We start from the raw sequence: 22,332 nt of genomic DNA, 5'->3' as shown, positions 1-22,332 counted from the left end.
TCAGGGATCATTTCTATATTTCATTATTAGAAAACTTCCTTGGATTGTGTAGAGCACTGATGAATCTCATTTATTAAATGAGAAACCTAACATAAAAAAAGATGAACTCTAGATAGGGCAGAGGGGTGGGAGGGGAAGGGAGGGGCATGGGGTTAGCAATGATGGTGGAATGTGATGGACATTATTATCCAAAGTACATGTACCAAGGCACGAATTGGTGTGAGTATACTTTGTACAACTAGAGATATTAAAAATGGTGCTCTGTATGTGTAATACATTCCGCTGTCATATATAAATAAAAATAATTAAATAAATAAAATAAAAACTTTAAAAAAAAGGAAGGAATAAAAACTAAAATAAATAATTAAATAAATTAGCAAACCCAAGTTGTCAAAAAGTAGGTAGGCTGACTCAAGATCACTCTTACAAATTTTTATTGAGCACCTTTTATGTTCCAAGAACTAGACTAGTGCTGAGGGGAGACCGTGGTGGACCACAGAGATGAGCTTCCTACTCATGGGGTGCTTTTGTTCAAGTGTGGGAGGCAAATAAACATGTACAGGGTACTTTGAAGTGGTGCCGAGTGGCTCTGAAAACAGTTAAGACAGGGTGACAGGCTGGGCTATGACTAAGAAGACAGTGGCCACTAAGCTGCACAAACTGGGGTGGGGCATCCAGACAGAAGTGTCATTGATGCTGAGGCTGAAATCCTGGGAGCTTGGCAGGCAGGCAGTGAGTCAGGAGGAGACCCCAGGTTGGCCAGCACAAACCTACAGGACCTACAGCCATAATAAAGAGTTGGATTTTCTTTTCCCTAGCCCCCCAACCTTCCACCCCCTTCAGTCCCAGGGATTGAGTCCAAGGCCTTGTGCAGGCTAGAAATGCTCTACCACTGAGCTACACCCCCAGGTCTTTATTTTTTATTTTGAGACATGGTCTCACTGAGCTGCCCAGGCTGCCCTCAAACTTGTGATCCTGCCACCTCAGCGTCCCAAGTAACTGGGGTCCCAGACAGCCATTGCAGCCTGGCTTAGAGTTGGGGTTTTACTCTGAGTATGGCGGAGACCACAGGAGGGCTTTAAGCAGGAAGGTGGGGTCTCTGTACATTGTGGGGACCTGACCGCAGGGAGCCTGACCTGGGTGAGCCCGGGCTTTCGCCACCAGTCCTCTGCTTTCCTAGTTGCACTGTTCAGAGTGACTCATGCAGTACCTCTCCAAGGTCCTGGGGCCCATGCGGCCTCTCCCTGTCCTCCTCCTGGGCCCACCTGGGTTGCAGAGCCTGTTTTCCTTGTAGCAGTCCCTTCCTCCTGGTGAGCCCAATCTGTCGGGGCTGTTGACCTGAATGAAACTTTGGCTTGCCCTGTGTTTGTGGCCCTCTTAGATGCCACCTCTGAGAAGTGGTGGGGCAGGCTGCTGTCCTGGGCCTGTGGTGAAGGAGGCCTAGGCCGTCACAGTTTATCCCTGGTGGCCACCTCTGGTCCTGATCCTCACAAACCCTCCCCTCTGGTTCTCTCCCAGTGTCCAGCACCAGGGCCGCCTGAGCCTGGACCTCAGCCACAGGGCCAGCAGTGACTATGCTGAGATGAGAGCCTCCCACGGGTCCAACTCGCTGCCTTCCAGCGCCCGCCTCGGTAATTACTGCTTGGACCCTGGGCTGCAGCGGGCACCTGCATCCTAATGCCCAGATCTTGTGGTGGGCTGCCCACATGAGCTCTTCTCTCTCCTGGGGCCAAGCACAGCTCCTTCCTTGGAGGGCCGATGACTTTCATACCCACGCTGCACCCGGAGCTATGCTCTTTGCCCGCAGCCTGTGGCCCCTCGGATCCTTGCTTCCTCTCCCTGAACTTGTTGGCTATCCTGGGGTGTTTGTATGGCTGCTCACTCAGGGTCACCTAGAGGAGAGGCTTATATGGCCTTGTAAGGAGACTCTGGGGAAATCTTGGTTGTTGGGGAGAGGAGACCGAGCAGCTGCCTTTATCTCGTGGGTCACCATGAGGGGTGCTCCTGTTCTGGAGACAGACTCCAGGCCTGCCCACTTCTGCCAATACTAGAGTCCAAGTGTCTGTTTCTTGCAACTGCTCCACATCCAGGCTCCCTCAGAGCTGCATGGCAGGCCCAGCTTTGCATGCTACCATCCTGACTGCCAAGCCATGGGAGGGGTCGGGGGTGGTGTTTAATCACAAGGCCTGATGTCCCATCTTCTTTTGGAACAGGGTCTTCCAGTAACTTGCAGTTCAAGGCAGAACGCATTAAGATCCCATTAACGCCGAGGTACCCTCGGTCTGTCATGGGCTCTGACAGAGGTAGGCACTTGTGGGCATGCCCCTCCCGCTGCTCATCCCGCTGCCTCCTTTTGTCCCCGCCTGGGTTCCCCGGGTGAAGATTGTAGTTTGCAAGTCCTTTCAGTCAGTGGGTAAAGGTGTCCTGAGCCCAGGCGGGGCCTGATGCTGGGGGGTGGCAGGCAGCTGTAGCCCAGCGTCCAGACCCTGCGGTTGATGTGGGGCCCCGTGTCCTCGCACCTCTCCTCTCTTGACAGGTTCGTTGTCACATTCCGAATGCAGCACCCCTCCACAGTCGCCCCTCAACATTGACACCCTGTCCACTTGTAGCCAGTCCCAGACCTCCGCCTCCACATTGCCCAGGATTGCTGTCAACCCTGCGTCCCTCGGGGAGCGGAGGAAGGACAGGTGAGTGTGCGAGGGCATCCGTGTCCTGAGGCAACCACTGGATGGTGCATCTGGACCACTAGCCAGGGCTTGGGTGTGGGACGGGGCTTGCTCCTGGAAGCGGCGGGGGGAGGGGGGGGGAGGTTGGAGAATAGTGCTTTGATTTGAAATGGGACTCGGCCAATCTACTTTAGGTCACCTAGCACCTGTGCACCTTGTTCCAGCAAGTCACTAGTATTTTCTGTGGGGCACTTATGTAGGAACTGTGGCCAGCCTGGCCCCAGCGGGAGGGGGTGCATGTGTCACATGCAACCAAGTAACCTGTCAGCACCCTGTCGTGCACAAGAGCCAGGGACTGCTCCCCCTGAGGGAAAAAATTGTGTAATTAAAGATAAGATTGAACACATGTGTCCTGGCTGAGCAGCAGCTTATTAATTAAACATCATCCCTTTTTCCTGATTTTGAAGTTCACTGTCATAGACTTATTATAGAAACTTGGGAGTTAGTTAGAAAAGTAGAAAGAAGGAAAAAGTTACATGGAGTCTCAGAAATTCACTTGTTACACACACACACACATTTTTAATATATGTTTTATTATTTGTCATTTTATATACATAATCATGTCTCCTCTAGTTATTATTATTTTTTTACTCTCCTTTGGTGGCACAAGGGATCGAACCCAGGGCCTTGCTCATGCTAGGCGAGTACTTTGCCACTGAGCTACATCCCCAACCCTGACCTTATATTTTAAGTGATTTAGAGCATTATAAGTATAATTTATTGGGCTGGGGATGTGGCTCAAGCGGTAGCGTGCTTGCCTGGCATGCGTGCGGCCCAGGTTTGGTCCTCAGCACCACATACAAAAATAAAGATGTTGTGTCTGTTGAAAACTAAAAAATAAATATTAAAATCTCTCGTGCTCGCTCTCTCTCTCTCTTACAAAAAAAAAGAATTGCTGAGTTGCATATCAAGAGTTAAACATTAAAAAAAAAAAGAAAGATAAGTATAATTCATTAACATGTTTTACAAAGCAGCATTGTTGTTCCAAGAAAGCTCGTGTGTAGAGTATAAGATTTCAATCATTCAGAAGATTAAGAAATAAAGATCACCTCAGATCACCACACTCACTCCTGGGCAAGGCCCTCCGCAGAAATCTGCATAGGTACAGACGTAAACATGCATGTGGGCTCCGTGTGGCATTGTCCCATCTGCTTTTGCACTCCACAGTGGTCCCTACTTCTTTGGGTGTCAGTCACCCCTGATTCAGAGGATCATTTATAGTGGCTTTTATATGAGCAGGTTACCTGCTCCTTTGTGGGGAAACATGTTTGGGTGGAGGTGGAGCAGAGGACCCGGCAGTCACGGTGAGGAACCAGCAGCTGTAGACAGAAGCCAGCTGTGCCGTGCCTGTGGGCTGGCACAAGAAGGCAGCCTCGGCCCACCCTGGTTCCTGCCCCACTGTGTGGGTGGCGTTAGGGCGGCTGCCGGCTACAGGTTCTCACCGCTCTAAACCACTTCCATTCTTACCCACTTTATAATTCTTCCCTTGACCTGCCAACTGCACCTGACCTGGCATTCTAGTACTTGTTGAGTTGTACAAGTGACTGGTGCAGGCCAGGTCAGGTGCAGTTGGCAGGTCAAGGGAAAAATTATAAAGTGGGTAAGTTTGGAAGGTGGGGGTGAGCGAAGAATTGTAAGCATTTTAGTTTCTTTGTCTTTTTTTTTTAAGGTGCTGGGGATTGAACCCAGGGCCTTGTGCATGCAAGGCAAGCACTCTACCCACTGAGCTATAGCCCCAGCCCAGCATTTTAATTTCTGCTATTCTAAGACGGCCTGGCCCTGAGCAGCAGGACCCAGGCTGAGGCCTGCTGAGGTGGTGGGCTGCCGGAGCTCTGAGGCAGGGGTGCTGGTTCAAGTGCCCCCCTCCCAACTCATTTGTTGCCACACAGATCTGTCCATGGGCTTTAGAAGGGACCCAAGGGTGGGCATCAGACCACCCTTCTCTTGGTTCTTGGCCTCACTTTCTTTTTCGTGTCCCAGAGGAAGAAGGCCCAGGGCTGGTGAAGTTCGGGCCGTGGGGTGAGGTGGGGGTGCTCTGTGTCGCTCGCTGTCTGTTTTCTGTAGTCGTAGACTTCTGAGTCGTCTTCCTTCTGAGTGTCCCTTCTCTCCTTTCCAACTTTGGTGCCATCCAGATGTCTCTTCCGCCACAGATCTCTTTTGAGGCTGCCTGTGGCCGCCAGGCCCAGGTCCTCCTCGCTGAGGAGTCTGAGGTTGGCCCAACACGAGGCTCCCCTGAGCCCCTGCCTCCCGGTGCCCTTGGGCAGCAGGTGCATGGTCCCAGCCTTGCTCTCTGCCTCCCTCTCCCTCCTTCTCCATGGCTTGGGTTTGCAGCAGCTTAATTTCCATGATCAGTTTGCGTCACCCCCATGTAACCAGTACATACAAAGACTGACGTTTTATGTCCTCTCCTCCGGGCGTGAACGTCATCCCAGGAGCCATCTCTTTTCCTGGAGGGGGGTGGTCATGAGGACTCCTCCCTCAAGGGTTGGAAATTGCATGCTGTGAGGCAGCTTCTCTCATAAATGAAGTTTCTCTCATAAAATGAAGAGATGTGAATTTTCTCCCATGTGCATTTTGGTGTTCCTAGTTCCCATGGACCATTCTCTGTGTCTTTGGGGCTGGGTGCTTCCTTGTCCATTTGGGTGTGCTGTGTTTGTATCGCATGAAGTTTTGGGAATGTGTATCCTTTGTCATATCGAAGCTGGTTCATCGTGTCCCCATCCAGCCATGTCATCGCAGCAGCACCCGGCTCCAGGGCCCTCTCTGTCCACCTGAGCGCATGCCTGATCTGCCTCCCCCAGCCTGTGCTTTGTGTCTGAGTCCTCGACACCTTTGGCTCTTTTCCCAGGCCTTATGTGGAGGAACCACGCCATGTGAAGGTACAGAAGGGCTCAGAGCCTTTGGGCATCTCCATTGTGAGTGGAGAGAAGGGCGGCATCTACGTCTCCAAAGTGACCACCGGCAGCATTGCCCACCAGGCTGGCCTTGAGTATGGGGACCAGTTACTTGAGGTAGGAGGGAGTGGCCCTTCTTCTCTTCTCCCCCACCCCTGATAAAGCAGTGCTTGAAGTCCATGTCCACAGCTCCCGCCCCATCCCTAAGCCCACCCTGGGTCTCTCTCCAGTTTAATGGCATTAACCTGCGGAGTGCCACAGAGCAGCAGGCCCGGCTCATCATAGGGCAGCAGTGTGACACCATCACCATCCTGGCCCAGTACAACCCACATATGCACCAGCTTGGCAGCCACTCCCGCTCCAGGTGAGTGCTGGGGGCCAAGAGGTGGGTGCGATGGTGTGCTGCTCACCATGGGGAGGCCTGGGGTGTCCACAGCGAATGCTGGGGGTTCTGTTGCTGGTCAGGGGAGTTGACTAGCCTTGGGCTTTGGTTAAAAGGCACACATTGAGAGTATCCCTCCTCCTGAAATGGGGTGTGGGAATAGGTGGCGGGAGGCTCATTGCCCGGTAGGGCCCTACGATAACTAGTAACCGAGGCTCTGGAGCAGGCTTCACACACAGTGCTTGGCTCTGTCCATGAGCGGGTCTCAGATGTCTGCTCTATGTGCCCCTGTGCTGTGGGTCACAGGGAAGAAGATAGGAGGGGCAGTGTGTCCTGCAGGGTCCTACTCCATGGCTCAGAGAGACAGGATGCAGAAGCCAGGAAAAGGGACAGTGACCTCATGTGTCCCCTAAGCTGGATGCCTTTGGAGAGGATTCCTGAGCTGAGGACAGGAGGTCCTGTGGAGCAGGTGACACAGTCCAAGGCCTGATGAATCTGCCCTTCCAGGGCTCAGCTCTGTGTGACCTGTTCCCTATTTGCAGTGCAAACCCAGTCATCCCTGGTGGGGGCATGGTCCTGGGTGGTGTGTGCCACATGTTCTGTGCTTTTCCTTACTCCTCTTGTCTTCCCTCCCTAGCTCCCACCTGGACCCTGCCGGTGCCCATGCCACTCTCCAGGGCAGTGGTAGCACCACCCCAGAGCACCCCTCTGTCATTGATCCGCTCATGGAGCAGGACGAGGGTCCTGGCACACCCCCAGCCAAGCAGAGCACCAGCTGCTCCAGGTCAGCACATGCATGCTGTGGGCTTGTCCTCTGTCCACCTAGCCCGAGTGGGATGGAACACATCCCTTAGGGGTGTGGGTGCCAGGCAGCTGATCTCAGACCGTGCTGCCGGCCACATATCCAGGTGTCCAGGGTGAAAGGGAGAGACACTTTTCCTTTTTCCTTCTTCTCTTCTTTCTTTCTTTTCCTCTTTCTCTTGTTTTCTCACTGACTCATTTGTTGTCCTCCCTCTTCTCTCTCTCTCTCTCTCTCTTTTTAAATGCCTCTATTTTAATTATTTATATATTTTTATTGGTGCTGAGGATGGAACCCAGTGCCTCACACGTGTTGGGCAAGTGCTCTGCCACTGAGTGACAGCCCCAGCCCCTCTCATTCACTCATTTTCTGATTCTTTCTTGAGACACAATCCCATAGTCATCACCCAGCCAGGCCCTAGGTTTCTGGCCATCAGCAGCGGCATTCTTCCCAAGGAAGTGACAGGCCAGGGCCCAGATATGTGCAGCCACACCAGCCATGTGGCAAGGAGAAGTGACTGCTAGGTGCAGATAGACAGATAGATGTTCAGGGTGAGCAGGAGGAGGGAGCAGCATCAGGAGGAGGCAGGAGCCCTCATGAGAGCTGCTTGCCCCTCAGCCTGGTCTGGGCCTGGAGGAGCCTAGAGAGGGCCCCCTTTTCCAGCAAAGCCTCGGCATCACACAGAATGAGGCCAGCTCTGTATTCTTCACTGTGTCCCCTTGGAACTCACCTGCAGCAAAATTTTAATCATAGGCTGGTTTCCCTCCTGGGATTCCCTTCATCAGTCCCCACTACTGCTCCCACTCCCTCCACTCGGTTTCTCTGCTAGCCTATTTCCAGCTGCCCTCACTGGTTCTAAATTCTCCTTGACAAGGTCTCTTTGCCAGTCGGTGCAGGTCCTGGTCTGCAGAAGCTGCTTGGGAGACATTGCTAAGTGAGCCATCTTTAGGCAGGACTGAGGCAGGAGAGCAAGGGCAGGTGGGCGATGCCTCCCAAGGCGTGAAAGCGATGGCTGGATCTGGAAGCAGAGGCCTCAGCTTTACCTCCGTCCCCAACTGTCTTTGTGACCTAAGCCATGTTTTTACCCTCACTGCCCCTCAGCCTCCTGCCATGTGCCCTGCATCAGTAGAACTAGAGCCTGTGGCAAGGGCCTCTGGGGAGCCTGGGCTCTGAGACCCGGAGAGCAAGCAGAAAGAGCTGGGGCTCTAGCCACTTATGTTCCTGTCCTCCTCCCGCCTTGCGCATGATGGAGAAACTCCCTTTTCCTTCCTAAAAGGATCATGGGAGATGCCAACAAGAAGACCCCGGAACCACGCATTGTCTTCATCAAGAAGTCTCAACTGGACCTTGGGGTGCATTTGTGTGGTGGGAACCTGCACGGGGTGTTTGTGGCCGAAGTAGAGGATGACAGTCCTGCCAGGGGTCCCGATGGCCTGGTGCCAGGGGACCTGATCCTCGAGGTGAGTACTCTTGAGTGGGCTAGGCCACTATCCCTGTGGCAGGGCTGGTGCCATCTCAGGTGGCACAGAGGACAGAGGAGCACACCCCTCACCTGGTGACCCGACAGGGCTGATCATTCATCTTTTCGAACCTGCGATGCTGCCACACCCCTCTGGGATGTCACTGCCGTGAGGCAGGCCACCAAAAGAAGGAGAGGGCTTGGTCCTGGCTCTGGCATTGAAAGGAAATGCGTCTCTTGCCAGCAGCAAGTCTCTGCTTAAGGAGGTTGCCATCTTCTCAATGGCAGTCCTGTCTCCCTGGGGGATGGCTCACGGATGGTGAAGGTAGTTTCATAAGCCAGAGGCAGGGCCATGTTGGGAAAAGCCTTCCTTGAGGGTTTTCCTTGGGAGAAGCTGTAGAGGGCAGAGCAGGGGGACCAGGAAGTGTGTGCAGATCTCAGGCTCTGGGAGGACCATAAGGGATCCCGCCCTCCCTGCAGAGGGGAGGTGGGCAGTCTCACATCAGGGATTGAATCTCCACATTGGTGGGTACCAGGACTGCATACTGGCCATTGCCCTTCTGACCCCGGCTTCTGTGTTTCTGGACAGTATGGCAACCTGGATGTGCGCAATAAGACGGTGGAGGAAGTCTACGTGGAGATGCTGAAGCCCAAAGACAGTGTCCGCCTGAAGGTGCAGTACCGCCCAGAGGAGTTCACCAGGATCAAGGGCCTGCCTGGTGACAGCTTCTACATCAGGTACCAGCAGCTGGGGATTCAGGGACAGGCAGGGGCTCTCAGTGGAGACTGCTCCTGGTGAATGGTTGCCTCTCTGCTCTGTGCCCAAGGCTGGGGCTGTGATTGGCATACTTGTGCCTCGGTAGGATTCTTTTGAGTTAGAAAAATGCTTGAGAACCTAAGGAAACATTTGAGCTCCCTTTTTTAGGGTTAGGGGGCCTAGGGAATTTGGAGGCTGTAGAGCCCCATTTTCCTTGTATCTGCTCCTGACCGAGATGTGCAGAGTGTGTGGGCTTCAGGTGTCTATGGTGCCCTTAAGTACCAGGTGGAACATGGCAGGTGGGGAGGGCGTCGAGCATTTTCTGTGAGTGGTCAGAGCTTTCTTTGCATTTCCTACCATCTGAGACCACAGGAAGGATGGGAAGCTGATGAGTTCCGCTTCTTGTCCTGAGGACAGGAGAGGGTGTGTCTCCAGAGGTTTCTGTCTGGGGGAACCAGGGGCCTTGACTCCTGGGAAGGAGGCGGATGGGAAAGGCCCATTTGGAAGAGGAAGATCCAGCCTGTTCCTGGGCTATGGAAGCTCCCTCAGTGATAGGGAGGATAGCCAAGGTGTCCTGCCTGGGAGCCAGCCCAGAATGGGATCCTGCTCCTGACAGAGTTGGGGGCAAAGCAGAGCAACGGCCTTCAGAGTCTGGTGCACCCCTGGCCCCTGGCCGCATCCTGATGGAACTCCCTCGGTCCCTTGGTCCAGGGCCCTGTATGACCGGCTGGCCGAGGTGGAGCATGAGCTGAGCTTTAGGAAGGACGACATTCTCTACGTGGACGACACCTTGCCCCAGGGCACGTTTGGGTCCTGGATGGCGTGGCAGCTGGATGAGAACGCCCAGAAGATCCAGCGTGGGCAGATTCCCAGCAAATACGTGTGAGTGTCTCTCCCTGGGTGGGGCGGGAGGGTCCACAGCCACAGAGCTGTCCCACAGGGCGAGGCTGGGCTTGAGCTCCCGGAGGACCGGTTCTGTTGCTCATGTCAGCTTCTGGGCTATCTCTGTTGCCAGTGTCGCATGTTCAAAAAGCAGGTGGTGTCACAAGTCAGGGTGCAGAAGCTGAGTGGCCAGTCAGAGGTCTCACTATGTTTGGTGTGTGTGGTGCTGGGGATTGAACCCAGGGCCTTGTGTATGCAAGGTGAGCACTCTACCAACTGAGCCATGTCCCCAGCCCCCCGGCATCACTATTTTTAAAAACAGATTTATGGAGCTATAATTCACATATCCTACAACTCCCCAAAGTACACAATTCAGTGGTCTTCAGTGTGTTCACCGATATTCACAGTTAACTGGAGAATATTTTCATCATCTCAGAGAGAGGCTCCATACCCATTTGTCTTATTATGTTTGTTTCCTGTTGCTGTAACTAACCGAGGCTGGATCATTTATAAAGAAAAGAGGTTTTTAGCTTTCAGTTCCGGAAGCTGAAAGTGTAAGATTAGGGTGCCCCATTGGTTCTGTCTCTGGAGAGTTTCCGCTGGGCTGTATTGCAGTGTGGTAGGGAAACACAGGGGACCAGCCTTGTATACAAGGAGAAGTCACATGGCAAGATAGGAAGGAGGGGGTCAGGGGCTAGGCTTGGCCTTTTGATAATAACCCATTCTTACAGGAACTAACTGAGGTCCCATGAGAACTATCTTAATCCCTCCAAGGGTAGAGCCCCAAGTGATCTAACCACCTTCCACTAACCCGCACCTCTTTTTTGGGGGTGGGGTGGAGGAGGTTAGTACTACGGATAGAACCCAAGGGTGCTGTACAGCTGAGCTGCAGTCTCAGCACCCCCCTTTAATCTTTTTTTTTTTTTTTTTTTTTTTTTGCTGGCGTGAATGCATTTTTATTTATCTTCTCTACATTTTTTTGTTGTTGCATTACAGCTGCACATAGGGATGGATAATCCTTCATACTGGCAGTGCACACAGTGTAACAATGTAATTTGGCCAGTTATCACTCCCAGTTATCGCTCCCTCCCTGCCTTTCCGACCTCCCTTTGATTTTCAAGAGATCTGCTCCTACCTCTCTTTTCCTTTTGCCTCTCTAGCGTCCCCATATGAGAGAAAACATGACCCTTGACCTGAGTTTGGCTTATTTCACTTAACATAATGGTCTCCAGTTCTACCCATTTTCTGAAAAAGGACATAATTTCATTTTTCTGTATGGTTGAATAAAACTCTTGTGTCAGTACATTTTCTTTATCCATTCCTTTGTATGTCAGTGGACACCCAGACTAGCCCCTTTTATTTTTGTGACAGGATCTTGCTAAGTTACTGAGTATGGTCTTGAACTTGGTGATCCTCCTGCCCTAGCTTCCTGGTCACTGGGTTACAGGGGTGTGGCCCCACGCCCCCACCTCTTAAAGGTTCCTCCACCTCCACATGGTCACACTGGGGACACTGCCCTTTGGGGGACACGGCCCTTTGGGGGACACACTCAAACCACGGCACACCGCATCCCTTTGTCCTCCCCTCTTCTTCTGGCCCTCAGCCCCAAGCAGCCACTAATCGACAGTTGGACAAGTTTCCCTGTCGGGGACTTGGAGGGGCTGGGACCACATGGTGCGTGACCTTTTGTGTCTGGCTTGCACCCTTCACGCTGCAGCCTGCAGCCTGCAGCCTGTGGCCCTGTGCCGGTCAATTCCCAGGCAGGAAGCCTAACTTGTAGGGACAGCAGGTGAAGCCCGCCCCAGCCGCTCCTCTGACACTGAGGTGAGCGCACCCTGGTGGCCATCTGTCTGCTCTGAGAGCCCGTCCCGGCACCACAGTGGTACCCAAGGTGCCTGGTGGTGTCGGGAGGCCTGGCTTCCCTGGCTGGGAGGTGGGCCAGGGTCTGTCTCCGTGGCCCTCCCCAGCATTGCCACTCCCTGTGACTGCAGGATGGACCAAGAATTCTCCAGGAGGCTCAGCATGTCCGAGGTCAAGGACGACAGTAGCGCCGCCAAGACGCTGTCAGCAGCCGCTCGCCGGTCCTTCTTTCGAAGGAAGCACAAGCACAAACGCAGTGGGTCCAAAGACGGGAAAGACCTCCTGGCCTTGGACACCTTCTCCAACGACTCCCTCCCGCTCTTTGAAGGCAAGTCACCTAGTGCAGTTTGCTGAAGCTTCACAACTGGGACTTTAGACACAGTAGAGGTCCCCTTGGCTTTTAAATTTTTTCGACTTTACTTACTACTTATAAGCAGTGTGTGTGTGTGTGTGTGTGTGTGTGTTTTAATGCACATGGCAGTCTGCCTTTTCAATGTGACACGTGTACCACAGAGTACACGTACATTTCCAGAAAAGCGAACAGGATGAGTGTTCATAATGAGCACATCCGCAATATTCTTGGGTTTTGTTTGCTTGTTTTACATACTGGGGACGGGGTGCTCTATTACTGAGCCGTGTCTCCAGCCCTTTTTATTTTATTTTGAGACAAGAATCTGGCTTAGTTGCCGAAGCTGGCCTCAAACTTGCAATCCTCTTGCCTCAGCCTCCCGAGTAGCAGGGATTATGGTTTTGCACCACTGTGCCTTGTGCCTTTATTATTTAATCAGGGTGTTGAATCTGTGATGAAAATGTAGTTTGTCCAACACATTTTATATTTCCTTGTCTTTCCCTTCTTGCTTTTTTTTGGGATCACTTATTTTTATTATTCTGTTCCTACCACATCTCTTGTTCTTGATTACTGGTTTTTATTTAGTTACTGGTTTTTATCTTGTGGGGGCTTCCATAGCCCTCATAGCATGCTTCTTTGACTTGCTGCTAACATAAGGCATTGCTGTGACCACTGCCCTAGTGACACTGGGCAGTGGTCACAGCAATTTACCACCTTCCCAACTTTTGCATTGTTACCATTTTAATTCCGTGTGTTTCAAACCCAAGCCAGCATTATGGGTTTGCAGAACAGCCACCTGTTGTGCCCTTTCCCCACCCTCGTTCCTTCCTGCACTTCTGAGCTTCCTTCTGGTTCTGTTTTCTTTCTGAACAATTCCCTTGAGCATGCCTTATAGTGTAGGTTTGTGGGTGATGCATTCTCTCCCACCATATAAGGCACCCTAGGTGTTGTCTCAAAATGTCTATGTTAACATTGTTTTCATAAATACTCTTTGGATATGGAAATTTATGACTGGTGTTCACAGTTGTCCCTGGGTATCTGTGGGCAGTTGGTTCTATGCCCCTCTGCAGATAAAATATTCAGAGACCCAAGTCCTTTTGTATAAAGTGACACAGTATTTGCATATAACCTGCCCACATGCTCCTGTCCACTAAAAGTCATCTCTGGTATTTATAGTATGTAGTCAGTGTAAATGTGATGTCAGTTGCTGTTAGATTATATTGCTCTGGGAATAATGACAAAAGTCTGTATGTGTTCAGCATAGATGTGATTTTTCCCCAGAATCTTTTCAGTCTGCAGTGTAATCCATGCACACAGAACCCAGGGATACAAGGACTGACGATTGAAGCACTTTAAAGTTGTCTGTGGCTCTTACTGCATATTCGGTTCCTATGGCTGCCATACAAATTGCCACAAATCATGTGATTTCAAACAACATGCATTTGTTCTCTCATTGATTCTGGAGGCCAGAAATCCAAAATCAGCATCCTGGACTGAAATCCAGCCGTCAGGAGGGCCGCTGACATCCCTCCAAGGATGGAGCAGAGCCTCAGTTCTGACCTCTTCCAGCTCCTGGTGGCCGCCAGCATTTTTCTGCTTGAGGCCACATCACCACCATCTTCAAACCTCTCTGTCATCTGTTTTCACATTACTTTCTCCTCCATGCATGTCTGTCCCCAAACTCCCTCTACCTCTCAGGACACACCTGATGGCTTGCTTGTAGGGCCCACCCTGCTGATCCAGGAAAAGCCCTTCCTCTTTGAGAGCCTTACCTCCCATTATAGAAGGCAGCAGTCACACGTTCTGGGGGCTAGGAAGCCGATCCTGGGGGCACTTTGGGGGCTGCCACCTGGTGTTCCTGGGGAGGGTGGGCTTTCTCTTGGTTTTGTGCAGAAGGTAACGCGCTCCCCCCGGCTCCTGGCTGTTCTAGCGTCTTGGGTTTCTCAGCAGTCACACTGTGGGCAGTTTCCTTGGTGGCGTATCCTGCTCACATGCTTCTTAACACTTTTTAGATCTGTAGCTTGATGTTGTGGATAAGTCCTGCAGTTGTTTCTTTGAGACTGTTTCTGGGCTCCTCTTGCCTTTCTTGCACCTTAGTTCTTGGATGGGCCTTGGGATGCCTCTGTCCCCTGCACTCTGTGTCCCTCTACTTTCCATCTGTTTTTCTCTCTGTGCTTTAGCCACCCTGGATATTTTTCTGGGGCCTTTTCCCTAGGCATTATCCCCCTTTTCTGTCATATCCAGTGTGTTCTTAGTTTCAGAAACTGCCAGTGTGTCTCTTGTCTTTTTGCTTGGAATCCTGGACATTGTTGATTGAAATGTCAGAACTTCTAAGAATGTCCGAGCCCTGAATGATGTTCCTGTCTTCTGGAGAGGGCTGGACCCCTGCTCCAGAGCCGGCACTGATGGCAGCTCACCTGGTCCAGGCAGGGGCTAAGATGGCTTCAGACTGGCAGCAGCTTTTGTGCAGTTTGCTTCACCCTGGTTTGGGGGTCTGGGTCATCTGAGCGCCTGAGCCGTTGCACAGGTTCCCTCCTCCTTTGGGCACCAGCCTTTCCCTTCAGTACCACAGGACTGCAGGGACTCTGCGATTCATGGCTTCTCAGACCTGTTGCCTCTTGCTCCTCGCAGCTTAAGAATCTGGCAGATGGTTTTCATGGAAAACTGCTGATATCAGACTCAGTTCTGTGCTTCTTCCCTTCCCTCTGGAACTGTGGCTTCTCAGTTCTGGTTGCCTGAGCTGTCCTAAGCTCCATATTGGTCTCACCAGTCTTAGAGAGTTCCAAAAACTGCCCGAGTCCCCAGCCTCTTGGTAGCAGCCCTCTACCTGGGTTGGAAGCAGGTTCATATGTGGGCTCTTCAAAATGAATAGAGGTCAGCATGAATAAGGAACAGCACGCTGTAGAAACTACCCAGGGAGAGGAGGAATTGCAAAGCATTTACAGTGTCATCTTTTTTGTTGAACACACGTACAAACACACACATACACACACACACATTTTCTAGATTTTTCCCAAACATATAGCAATCCCCTTACAAGAATAACACATGGAAGGGTAAACTTCCGCTCGCATTAGTGGTGGCCTCTGAGGAGGGGGCTGGGGCTGGGCAACAGGAGGGTGCTGGCTTCATCTGTGAAGGTTTAATCTTTAAAAGAGAAGTTGCACGGGGGTTCCAGGGCAGTGAATGTGGCCACCAAGTCCTCCCCATGCTTTTCAAACAGCAGAGCGGCTGGTTGGTGACAGCATCCCAGGAAGCCGGGTGCACGTGGATGATCGTCCATTTTAGAACACCCTGTGCTGGGGTGCAGTGAGGGCAGGGAGCCTTGTCCCTTCTTCCCGAGTGCTTCCCACAGGGTTGCTGCTCCTGTCACAGCACCAGGTCCCTGTTTCCTCGTCACAGCCTGTTCTGCAGAGCTACTCAGGTTCTTCCTACCCAGCCATCCCCTCCTCGTCCCCCACCTCTCCTCCGCCCTCTCCTTGGCTCAGCCCAACGTGCTCTCCTCGAGGGCCCGCCCTGTGGTCTCCAATCCTCCCATCCGGCCTCAGTGCTGCCGCACCACACTGTTCCCTGGGCCCTCTGCTGTCTTGCCTGGAATCAGGCAGCTCTGGCCCTGGTGTCTGGTGCTGCCATCTCATGGCCCTGGTCAGAGTCTGAGCTCTTGAATGGCAGGGATTTGTACCTTCTGCGTCTTGAGATGCCAGCACATGGCGTACTCCAGGTAGACGCCAAGGAGCACTGTGCTCGCTGGTTCTGGACAGTCTCTTCCTGCAAGGATTTTCTTGTGCTTGTCGGGGAGGGGAAGCTCACTTCATGTATCAGCTGGGATACTGGTTTGACTGATTTGAGACCAAATAGCAGTGGTTTAGCCGGACGGGGCTGCATTTTCTCTGCTCATTTCTCTGCCATGTGCAGGTTCAGCTGAAGGGTGGTCTGTCTTGAGAACCATCTTAGGACCCAGGTCCCTTCAGCTACATGGCTCTGTCATTTTTGTTGTCCCCCCCACCCCTGTTTTTAATTGGAGCATTATAGTTGTACGTATGATGGGATTTGTTGCTACATATTCGTACATGCACACGACCGACAGTATCACTCCCTAGCACTTCCCTCCTTCCTCCCTGCCTCCCATTCCTGGTTCCTTTCCTCTACTCATCTCCCTTTGATTTTCATGAGATACCTGCCCCCACCTTTCCCCCCCCCTTTTTTCCTATCTTCTGCAAATGAGAGAAAACTTATAACCGTTGACCTCAGTTTGACTAATTTAACACCATTGTCTAGTTCCATCCATTTTCCTGCAAATGACATCTTTATGGCTGAACACAGTTCCACTGTGTATATACATTTTATCTATTCATCTTTTGATGGACACCCAGGCTGGTTCCATAGTTTGGCTATTGTGAATTGTGCCGCTGTAAACATGGGTGTGTGTGTATCACTGTAGTATGACGACTTTTAATTCTTTAGGCTAAATACCAACGAGTGGTTATAGCTGGGTCATGTGTGGTTCCATGCCTAGTCCCTTGAGGCTTCTCCATACTGATTTCCAGAGTGGTTGTATTCATTTACAGTCCCACCAACAGTGTAAAAAAATTCCTTTTTCTCCACATTCTCTCCAGCATTTATTATTTGCATTCTTGATGACTGCCATTCTGACTGGTGTGAGATGAGGCTTGTCATTTTAAGGATTGTCCCCATCTGCATGGTCAGAGCTGGTTCACAGCATCCTCCCATTCTGCCCCATGGGCCGGGGCCTAGGGGGCCTCTCTGTCACCCACTGGCACATCTGGGTCAGAGTCACATCTGCTGTGTCAGGGAGCACAGGAGATCTGGCAGGTGCAGCAGGCCTGGGGCACATGAGGAAGCACTGCGATGGTCGGCACCCACAGCCCGGGAGGGAGGGTGTGTTTGGGCTTCAAGAGGGACTGTGCCCTCGTGTGCCCCGGCTGTGGGACTGCTGGCACTAAAGCTGGGGAAGTCCCAGGAAAACCAGACAGGTGTGCCACCCTCCCTGGCTCTGCCTGTGTGAAGGGGGTGGGCCTACCTGGGGTGATGAGGTCAGTGGGCAGGGTGCCCATTCCTACCCCTGCCCTCTGTTCCATACTGGGCCGTGACACTGCGTGCTCTCTCCCTCAGATTCAGTGAGTCTGGCCTATCAGCGGGTCCAGAAGGTGGACTGCACCTCTCTGAGGCCTGTCCTGATTCTGGGGCCTCTGCTGGATGTGGTGAAGGAAATGCTGATAAACGAGGCTCCTGGCAAGTTCTGCAGATGCCCGTTAGGTAAGGGACTGCCCTTGGAGCCCACTCACTGGGTTGTGTCTGTCCTTGTCCCCCTGCTGACTCAGGACCTGCCTGTGGCCTCCTGGAGAGGACAGCAGCAGGGGCCCCGAGGGTGGCTGTGCCGTGTTCCTCCTCGCTCCTTCAGGGCTCTGCAGGCCCTGGGCACCCTGACCTCTACGCCTGTGCCTTGCAGAGGTGATGAAGGCCTCCCAGCAGGCCATCGAGCGGGGCGTTAAAGACTGCCTGTTTGTCGACTACAAGCGGAGGAGCGGCCATTTTGATGTGACCACGGTGGCTTCAATAAAGGAGATCACAGAAAAGGTACCTGTGGCCTGAGCCCGAGGGCCGCGTGCCTGTGGAAGCCCCGGGTTGTGTGCTCCTGTGGCATGACTAGCACGCAAGTTTCCCGGTGGTGTCATGAGAGGGGGTCTGAGAGGAGCCCAGGACTGTGGGGGAAGTCCTCTCGCGGGGCATCCTAGGACAGGGACCCTGAAAGCAGACTCTGAACTCCTCGGCAATTTTTAGGGACAGGGAGCAACATTCTGTCAGGTCTCTGCCTCCAAGAAGGGACCTGACAGCAGGATCTGACAGGATCTGATGCTTCTGATGTCCTGAGGTTTATGCACTGGGCAGCCAGAGGAGGGGGCAGCTATAGGGTGTGTTGGCAAAGCAGCCACCCAGGAGTCTCAGGGGACCTGTGGGATGTATCCCAGTCACAGCCACACAGATGTGCATGTGCCCATTCCCCTAGCCTGGCAGAGTGTCTGTGGGGCTGGGATGGGTTGGGGCTGTAGGAAGGTCCCTACATCCAGGCAGAGACAGGACAGGAAGTTTGGAGTTGGGCTGGCCAGCTATCAGAACTGCCCGTGTGGGGAGACGTTCCTGGGTGAGGTCTCCCTGCTGGTCATCTGTGTGGCCCTCCGGGAGACTGGCTCTACTGCCTCTTTCGCATCTCCATTGTGAGGGAGGGTAGAGGTGGATGAGGCGGTGGGGGTGGTTGGGGGAGTGGCACCCCCTTGGTGTCAGAAGAGCAGCTCGGAAGGTGTCTGCTGAAGACCGGCCCCTGCCTGCCCTCCACACTCAGTCTGCACCCGCCCCACAGAACCGACACTGCCTCCTGGACGTCGCCCCCCACGCCATCGAGCGCCTGCACCACATGCACATCTACCCAATCGTCATCTTCATCCACTACAAGAGCGCCAAGCACATCAAGTAGGTGCCCGGCCCCTGTGGCTCAGCCAGGGTCCACGCCAGCTATGGCTCTGGCCACCTGGCCCGTTCCTGAGCATGGCCATCTCTGTATGCATTGCCTCCCTCCTCCCGTCCTCCCCCTTTCCTCTCAGTGTGCAGTGGGTGGCTGGGGCTGGGTCTGCCCAGTTCTGCTCACGACTGGCCCTCCACGCCTGGCCTCCCTGTGCTGTGTGCTCCCTATGTGCCCGGTGCCCTCTGGCTGCCTGTGCACGTGCTGGGTGCCCACCTTCCCCGGGGACCTGCTCTGTGGTGGAGCACCCTGCCTCCACCCCTGCCTTGCTGGAGCCCCTGCTGCCCTGGACAAAGACGAACGCCCTGGGGAGACTTGAGGCTCAGCCTGGTTGCCCGACTGTCCCAACAGGGAGCAGAGAGACCCCATCTACCTGAGGGACAAGGTGACACAGAGGCATTCCAAAGAGCAGTTTGAGACAGCTCAGAAGATTGAACAGGAGTACAGCAGGTACTTCACAGGTAGGTGACCAGCTTGGATGGGGGGATGGACACGGGCTTCCACAGCTAGCCTGGTCTGAACAGGTGGCAGCCCCCCTCCTGGACAGGTGAGGTGTTGGGGTGCAGTCACAGGCAGAGCCTGGCTTTCCCCAGGGAGGAGCGCTCAGCCCCCTGGCTGGCCTCAGGTCATAGTCTGGCCTCGTCTGCTCCAGTGCTCGCAGCAAGGCCGCCGTGCCGCACAGCTGCAGTGTCCCGCGCACTTGGGAAGCCTGAGAGGCCCCTGGCGATGCATGTGGCCTCTGTCCCCAACCCCTCCAGGGGAGGCCAGTTTTGCCGTGGGATTTGGTGAGGAAAAGCTGTGCTCTTACCATCTCTGCTTTGTAAAGTCAGCCATGTCTGCAGAAGCAGGGTTCCCACTCCCCTGCTGCCGTCTCACCTTCTGCATTTCAGCCGCTGGGGTAGAATCAGCCACCTGCATGGGGTTAGCATGAGGCCAGAGAGAGGAGGGGTCAGGGGTTTAACTGTGTCATGCAACGTTGTCATCTGGTACGGAGCTTCCTGTAGGGCAAGTCCAGGACCCAGCGTGGTCTTGTGCATGCATGCGATTTTAATTTCCACTAGTCAAATAGGTAAATGACTCCTAGAAAAATGAAATATGAAAACGCTACAACTTAAAAAAAAAATCCCTATTTTTTTTTTTATTGCATTCAACAGACATAAAGTCAAACCATCCCATTCCCAGAGCATTCTAAATGCTGTCACTTTCTGAGTGCTCCTCGTCACAGCCGGGGGGTGGGGGGAGGGGGCTTTGCCAACTATGCTGTTCTGTGGAGCACACTGGGAGCAGCCCTAGCCTGGTGTCAGTGGTCCCCCGGCTCCGCACCTCACCTCTGCTGGGACTCTTCTCCAGGCCACGGACGCCTGGTTCCTTAGACCTCTCCTTATTTTCTGTAGAGTACTTCAGTGCTTCTGCCAAAGGGGTATTGCCACATGTCCCCACGCTGCTTCCCACGTGCTGCATCACCCCTCGGTAGTGGGGCAGACACTTTATTTGGGAGTGGTCACCTCCTCAGGGGCAGTTGCTTTTCCTTCTCTTGCCCAGTTTCTGGCAGAGGGAGGAGAGTTGCGGGGTGGGACAGAAGCCCTGCCTTGCTTAATGAAGTCGGGCACGCAGTGGAGAGAGCACACTGTTTTCATTGACCTCAAAGCGGTGTTTCCTTGGAGCTGAGTGTCCTGTGTGTGTTTGGGGGGGCTCTTCTGCAGGGGTCGTCCAGGGAGGAGCCCTGTCGAGCATTTGCACTCAGATCTTGGCAACCGTCAATCAAGAACAAAGTAAAGTCCTGTGGATCCCCGCCTGCCCGCTCTAGGGGAGGTGGGCACCAGGAGGCGACTGGACCGGCCCGCTGGTGGGGAGACCGGCTCGCTCTTCTCCAGCAACTGAAAACAGAGATGGGCCTGTTTATGAACATGCAGGGGAAGGATCCAGAACCAGGACTCCAGAAGCCCCTCCTTTGTCGACAGAGGGGGTCGGCGGCTCGGATCTGGGCCCAGGCCGGCAGACTGCTCCTCTCACATGTGCTTTAAGACAAAACAAAGCAGAAAACGCAAAAGACTTGATAGAGGGGTACAACACCCACCTTTCTATAGCCAGCCAATCAGTGATGCTGCACAGAGAGCCTTTCAGATCACAAGTTTACAAGCCTTTTCTAAGTATCTGGTGGTTATGTTTACGTGGATGCCCCATGCTGCTGGTGCCCACCCCACCCCTTCCGCCCCCTATTGCTTTTGTTCCCCAAATGACCCTGGAACCTCACGGGGTTGGGGGGTGGGGCGGGCTGCCCCGCCTCAGGAGGTTCTTGTCAGTGGGACCAGAGCTTCGGCAGACTCCCTGCTCCTCAGAGGCGGTACCTCTCCTGGAAGGACTTCGTCACTTCAGGTGCTCAGACTGCTGGAGATGGCAGAACCAGTGCCTGGGTGGGGTCAACTTGCCGGCGCTGCATTTTCCTCCCACGCCCGGGAGGGCAGCTTGGGCATCCTCACAAACTCGCCTCTTGGCCTTTCCCTCCTGTTTCTCCACCCCCCAAGCGCTCATCGGTCTCCTGACTCTTCTCCAGCTGTATTTGTTATTTAAACATTCTGTCTGGTCCATCATGTCCCCGTCGGGTCAGCCCCTGCAGGGCTGGGTCCTAAGCAGGGTGTCAAGCAAGGGTGGACGCGTGCCATGGCTCCCCTCGAGGTTCTGAGAGCCCCGACGGCCTTTTTCAGCTTCGTGGAGCAGGGCAGGTGCATCCGAAAACATTCACGTTTCAGATGTTTGAATGAGAGCTTGTAGGGGGGTTTAATGGTTAGCGTAGCCACTGTTGAATATCTAAAAAGAAAACCTGCGACCTTGTTCATCTTGGTCCCAGGGCTCACAGCACGGGCCTGACTTTGGCCTTTGACAGGTTACTTTAGGCTCAGTTGGGCTTCTCTCATTTTCTTTCCTTTGCACTTCCCATGCCGGGCGAGTCTGGCTGAAGATTTGATGTGGTTCCTCCTTAAACGGTGTGTCCTGTTAATAGGTACTGTACCGGGCTCCGCGTAAGTGACGTTGGGGGTAGGACCTATATTTTAATACTGTTCCTAACATTTCATTTTAATAGCAAGGTGTCTTTGATTTGATTTGATTCTTTGTAATTCTAGAAACTAGATTGTAGTTTAGTCATTACTGACATCTTTTTTTTTAAAAAAGGGATATATTTTCTTGCACAGCTGTTCAAAAGAGGAACAAGTCTCAGTCCTCAGTGCTGTCCTTTGTTTTCCAGGTACAAGTTTTCTAGCTCAGACAACTGAGAAAAAGTGTAGACCATTCTCGAGGCATTGCTTGCACGCTGTTTTTCTACGTTGCAGGCAGATCGGGCTGTGATGGGCGGTGTGCAGGCGGGTACGGATCTGACAGCCTGGGATGTTCTGTACTAAAATGTTACTTTGTATCAAAAAGTTTTAGTACAACAAAATAAAGGTCAATTTCAGTAATGCCTGGTGTGTAGATCCCTGAATCCCTGTTTCCCACCTTCCCCAGGTGCACCCTGCATTCCTCCTGTGCATCATGTGGCTGGACTGGCCGGTGCGGGAGGTCCTTTCCTGCTCCTGTGGGCAGAGGTCCCTTTTACCTACTGCCATCACACCCTCTCTGACTCCCTTCTTCCCTTCCCATCTGACTGTCCCGTGTGTTTTGTGGGGTGCTGGCTGTAGTGGGGCCACTTG

At 53.1% G+C, this 22,332-nt stretch overlaps 1 protein-coding gene across 3 annotated transcripts in view; it reads left to right on the top strand.

Moving 5' to 3' along the window:
• Positions 1-22,081, top strand: part of Dlg5 (discs large MAGUK scaffold protein 5) — a 102,429-nt gene extending 80,348 nt beyond the window's left edge. For all 3 annotated transcript variants that reach the window (XM_077798555.1, XM_077798556.1, XM_026390233.2), the window contains exons 18-32: positions 1,519-1,631; positions 2,214-2,303; positions 2,537-2,687; positions 5,575-5,737; positions 5,851-5,984; positions 6,640-6,786; positions 8,078-8,261; positions 8,850-8,998; positions 9,729-9,899; positions 11,891-12,087; positions 17,242-17,385; positions 17,579-17,706; positions 18,488-18,597; positions 18,998-19,107; positions 20,350-22,081. In XM_077798555.1, the coding sequence (XP_077654681.1) occupies positions 1,519-1,631; positions 2,214-2,303; positions 2,537-2,687; positions 5,575-5,737; positions 5,851-5,984; positions 6,640-6,786; positions 8,078-8,261; positions 8,850-8,998; positions 9,729-9,899; positions 11,891-12,087; positions 17,242-17,385; positions 17,579-17,706; positions 18,488-18,597; positions 18,998-19,107; positions 20,350-20,453 (2,095 nt within the window). In that variant the 3' untranslated portion in view covers positions 20,454-22,081. The remainder of the gene's footprint in view (positions 1-1,518; positions 1,632-2,213; positions 2,304-2,536; positions 2,688-5,574; positions 5,738-5,850; positions 5,985-6,639; positions 6,787-8,077; positions 8,262-8,849; positions 8,999-9,728; positions 9,900-11,890; positions 12,088-17,241; positions 17,386-17,578; positions 17,707-18,487; positions 18,598-18,997; positions 19,108-20,349) is intronic.
• Positions 22,082-22,332: the final 251 nt, after the last annotated feature.

Source organism: Urocitellus parryii, chromosome 5, assembly GCF_045843805.1.
Source record: "Urocitellus parryii isolate mUroPar1 chromosome 5, mUroPar1.hap1, whole genome shotgun sequence".
Taxonomy (NCBI): Eukaryota; Metazoa; Chordata; class Mammalia; order Rodentia; family Sciuridae; genus Urocitellus; species Urocitellus parryii.
Note: the sequence above shows the minus strand (reverse complement) of the source record. Positions and strands in the feature narration are given on the sequence as shown.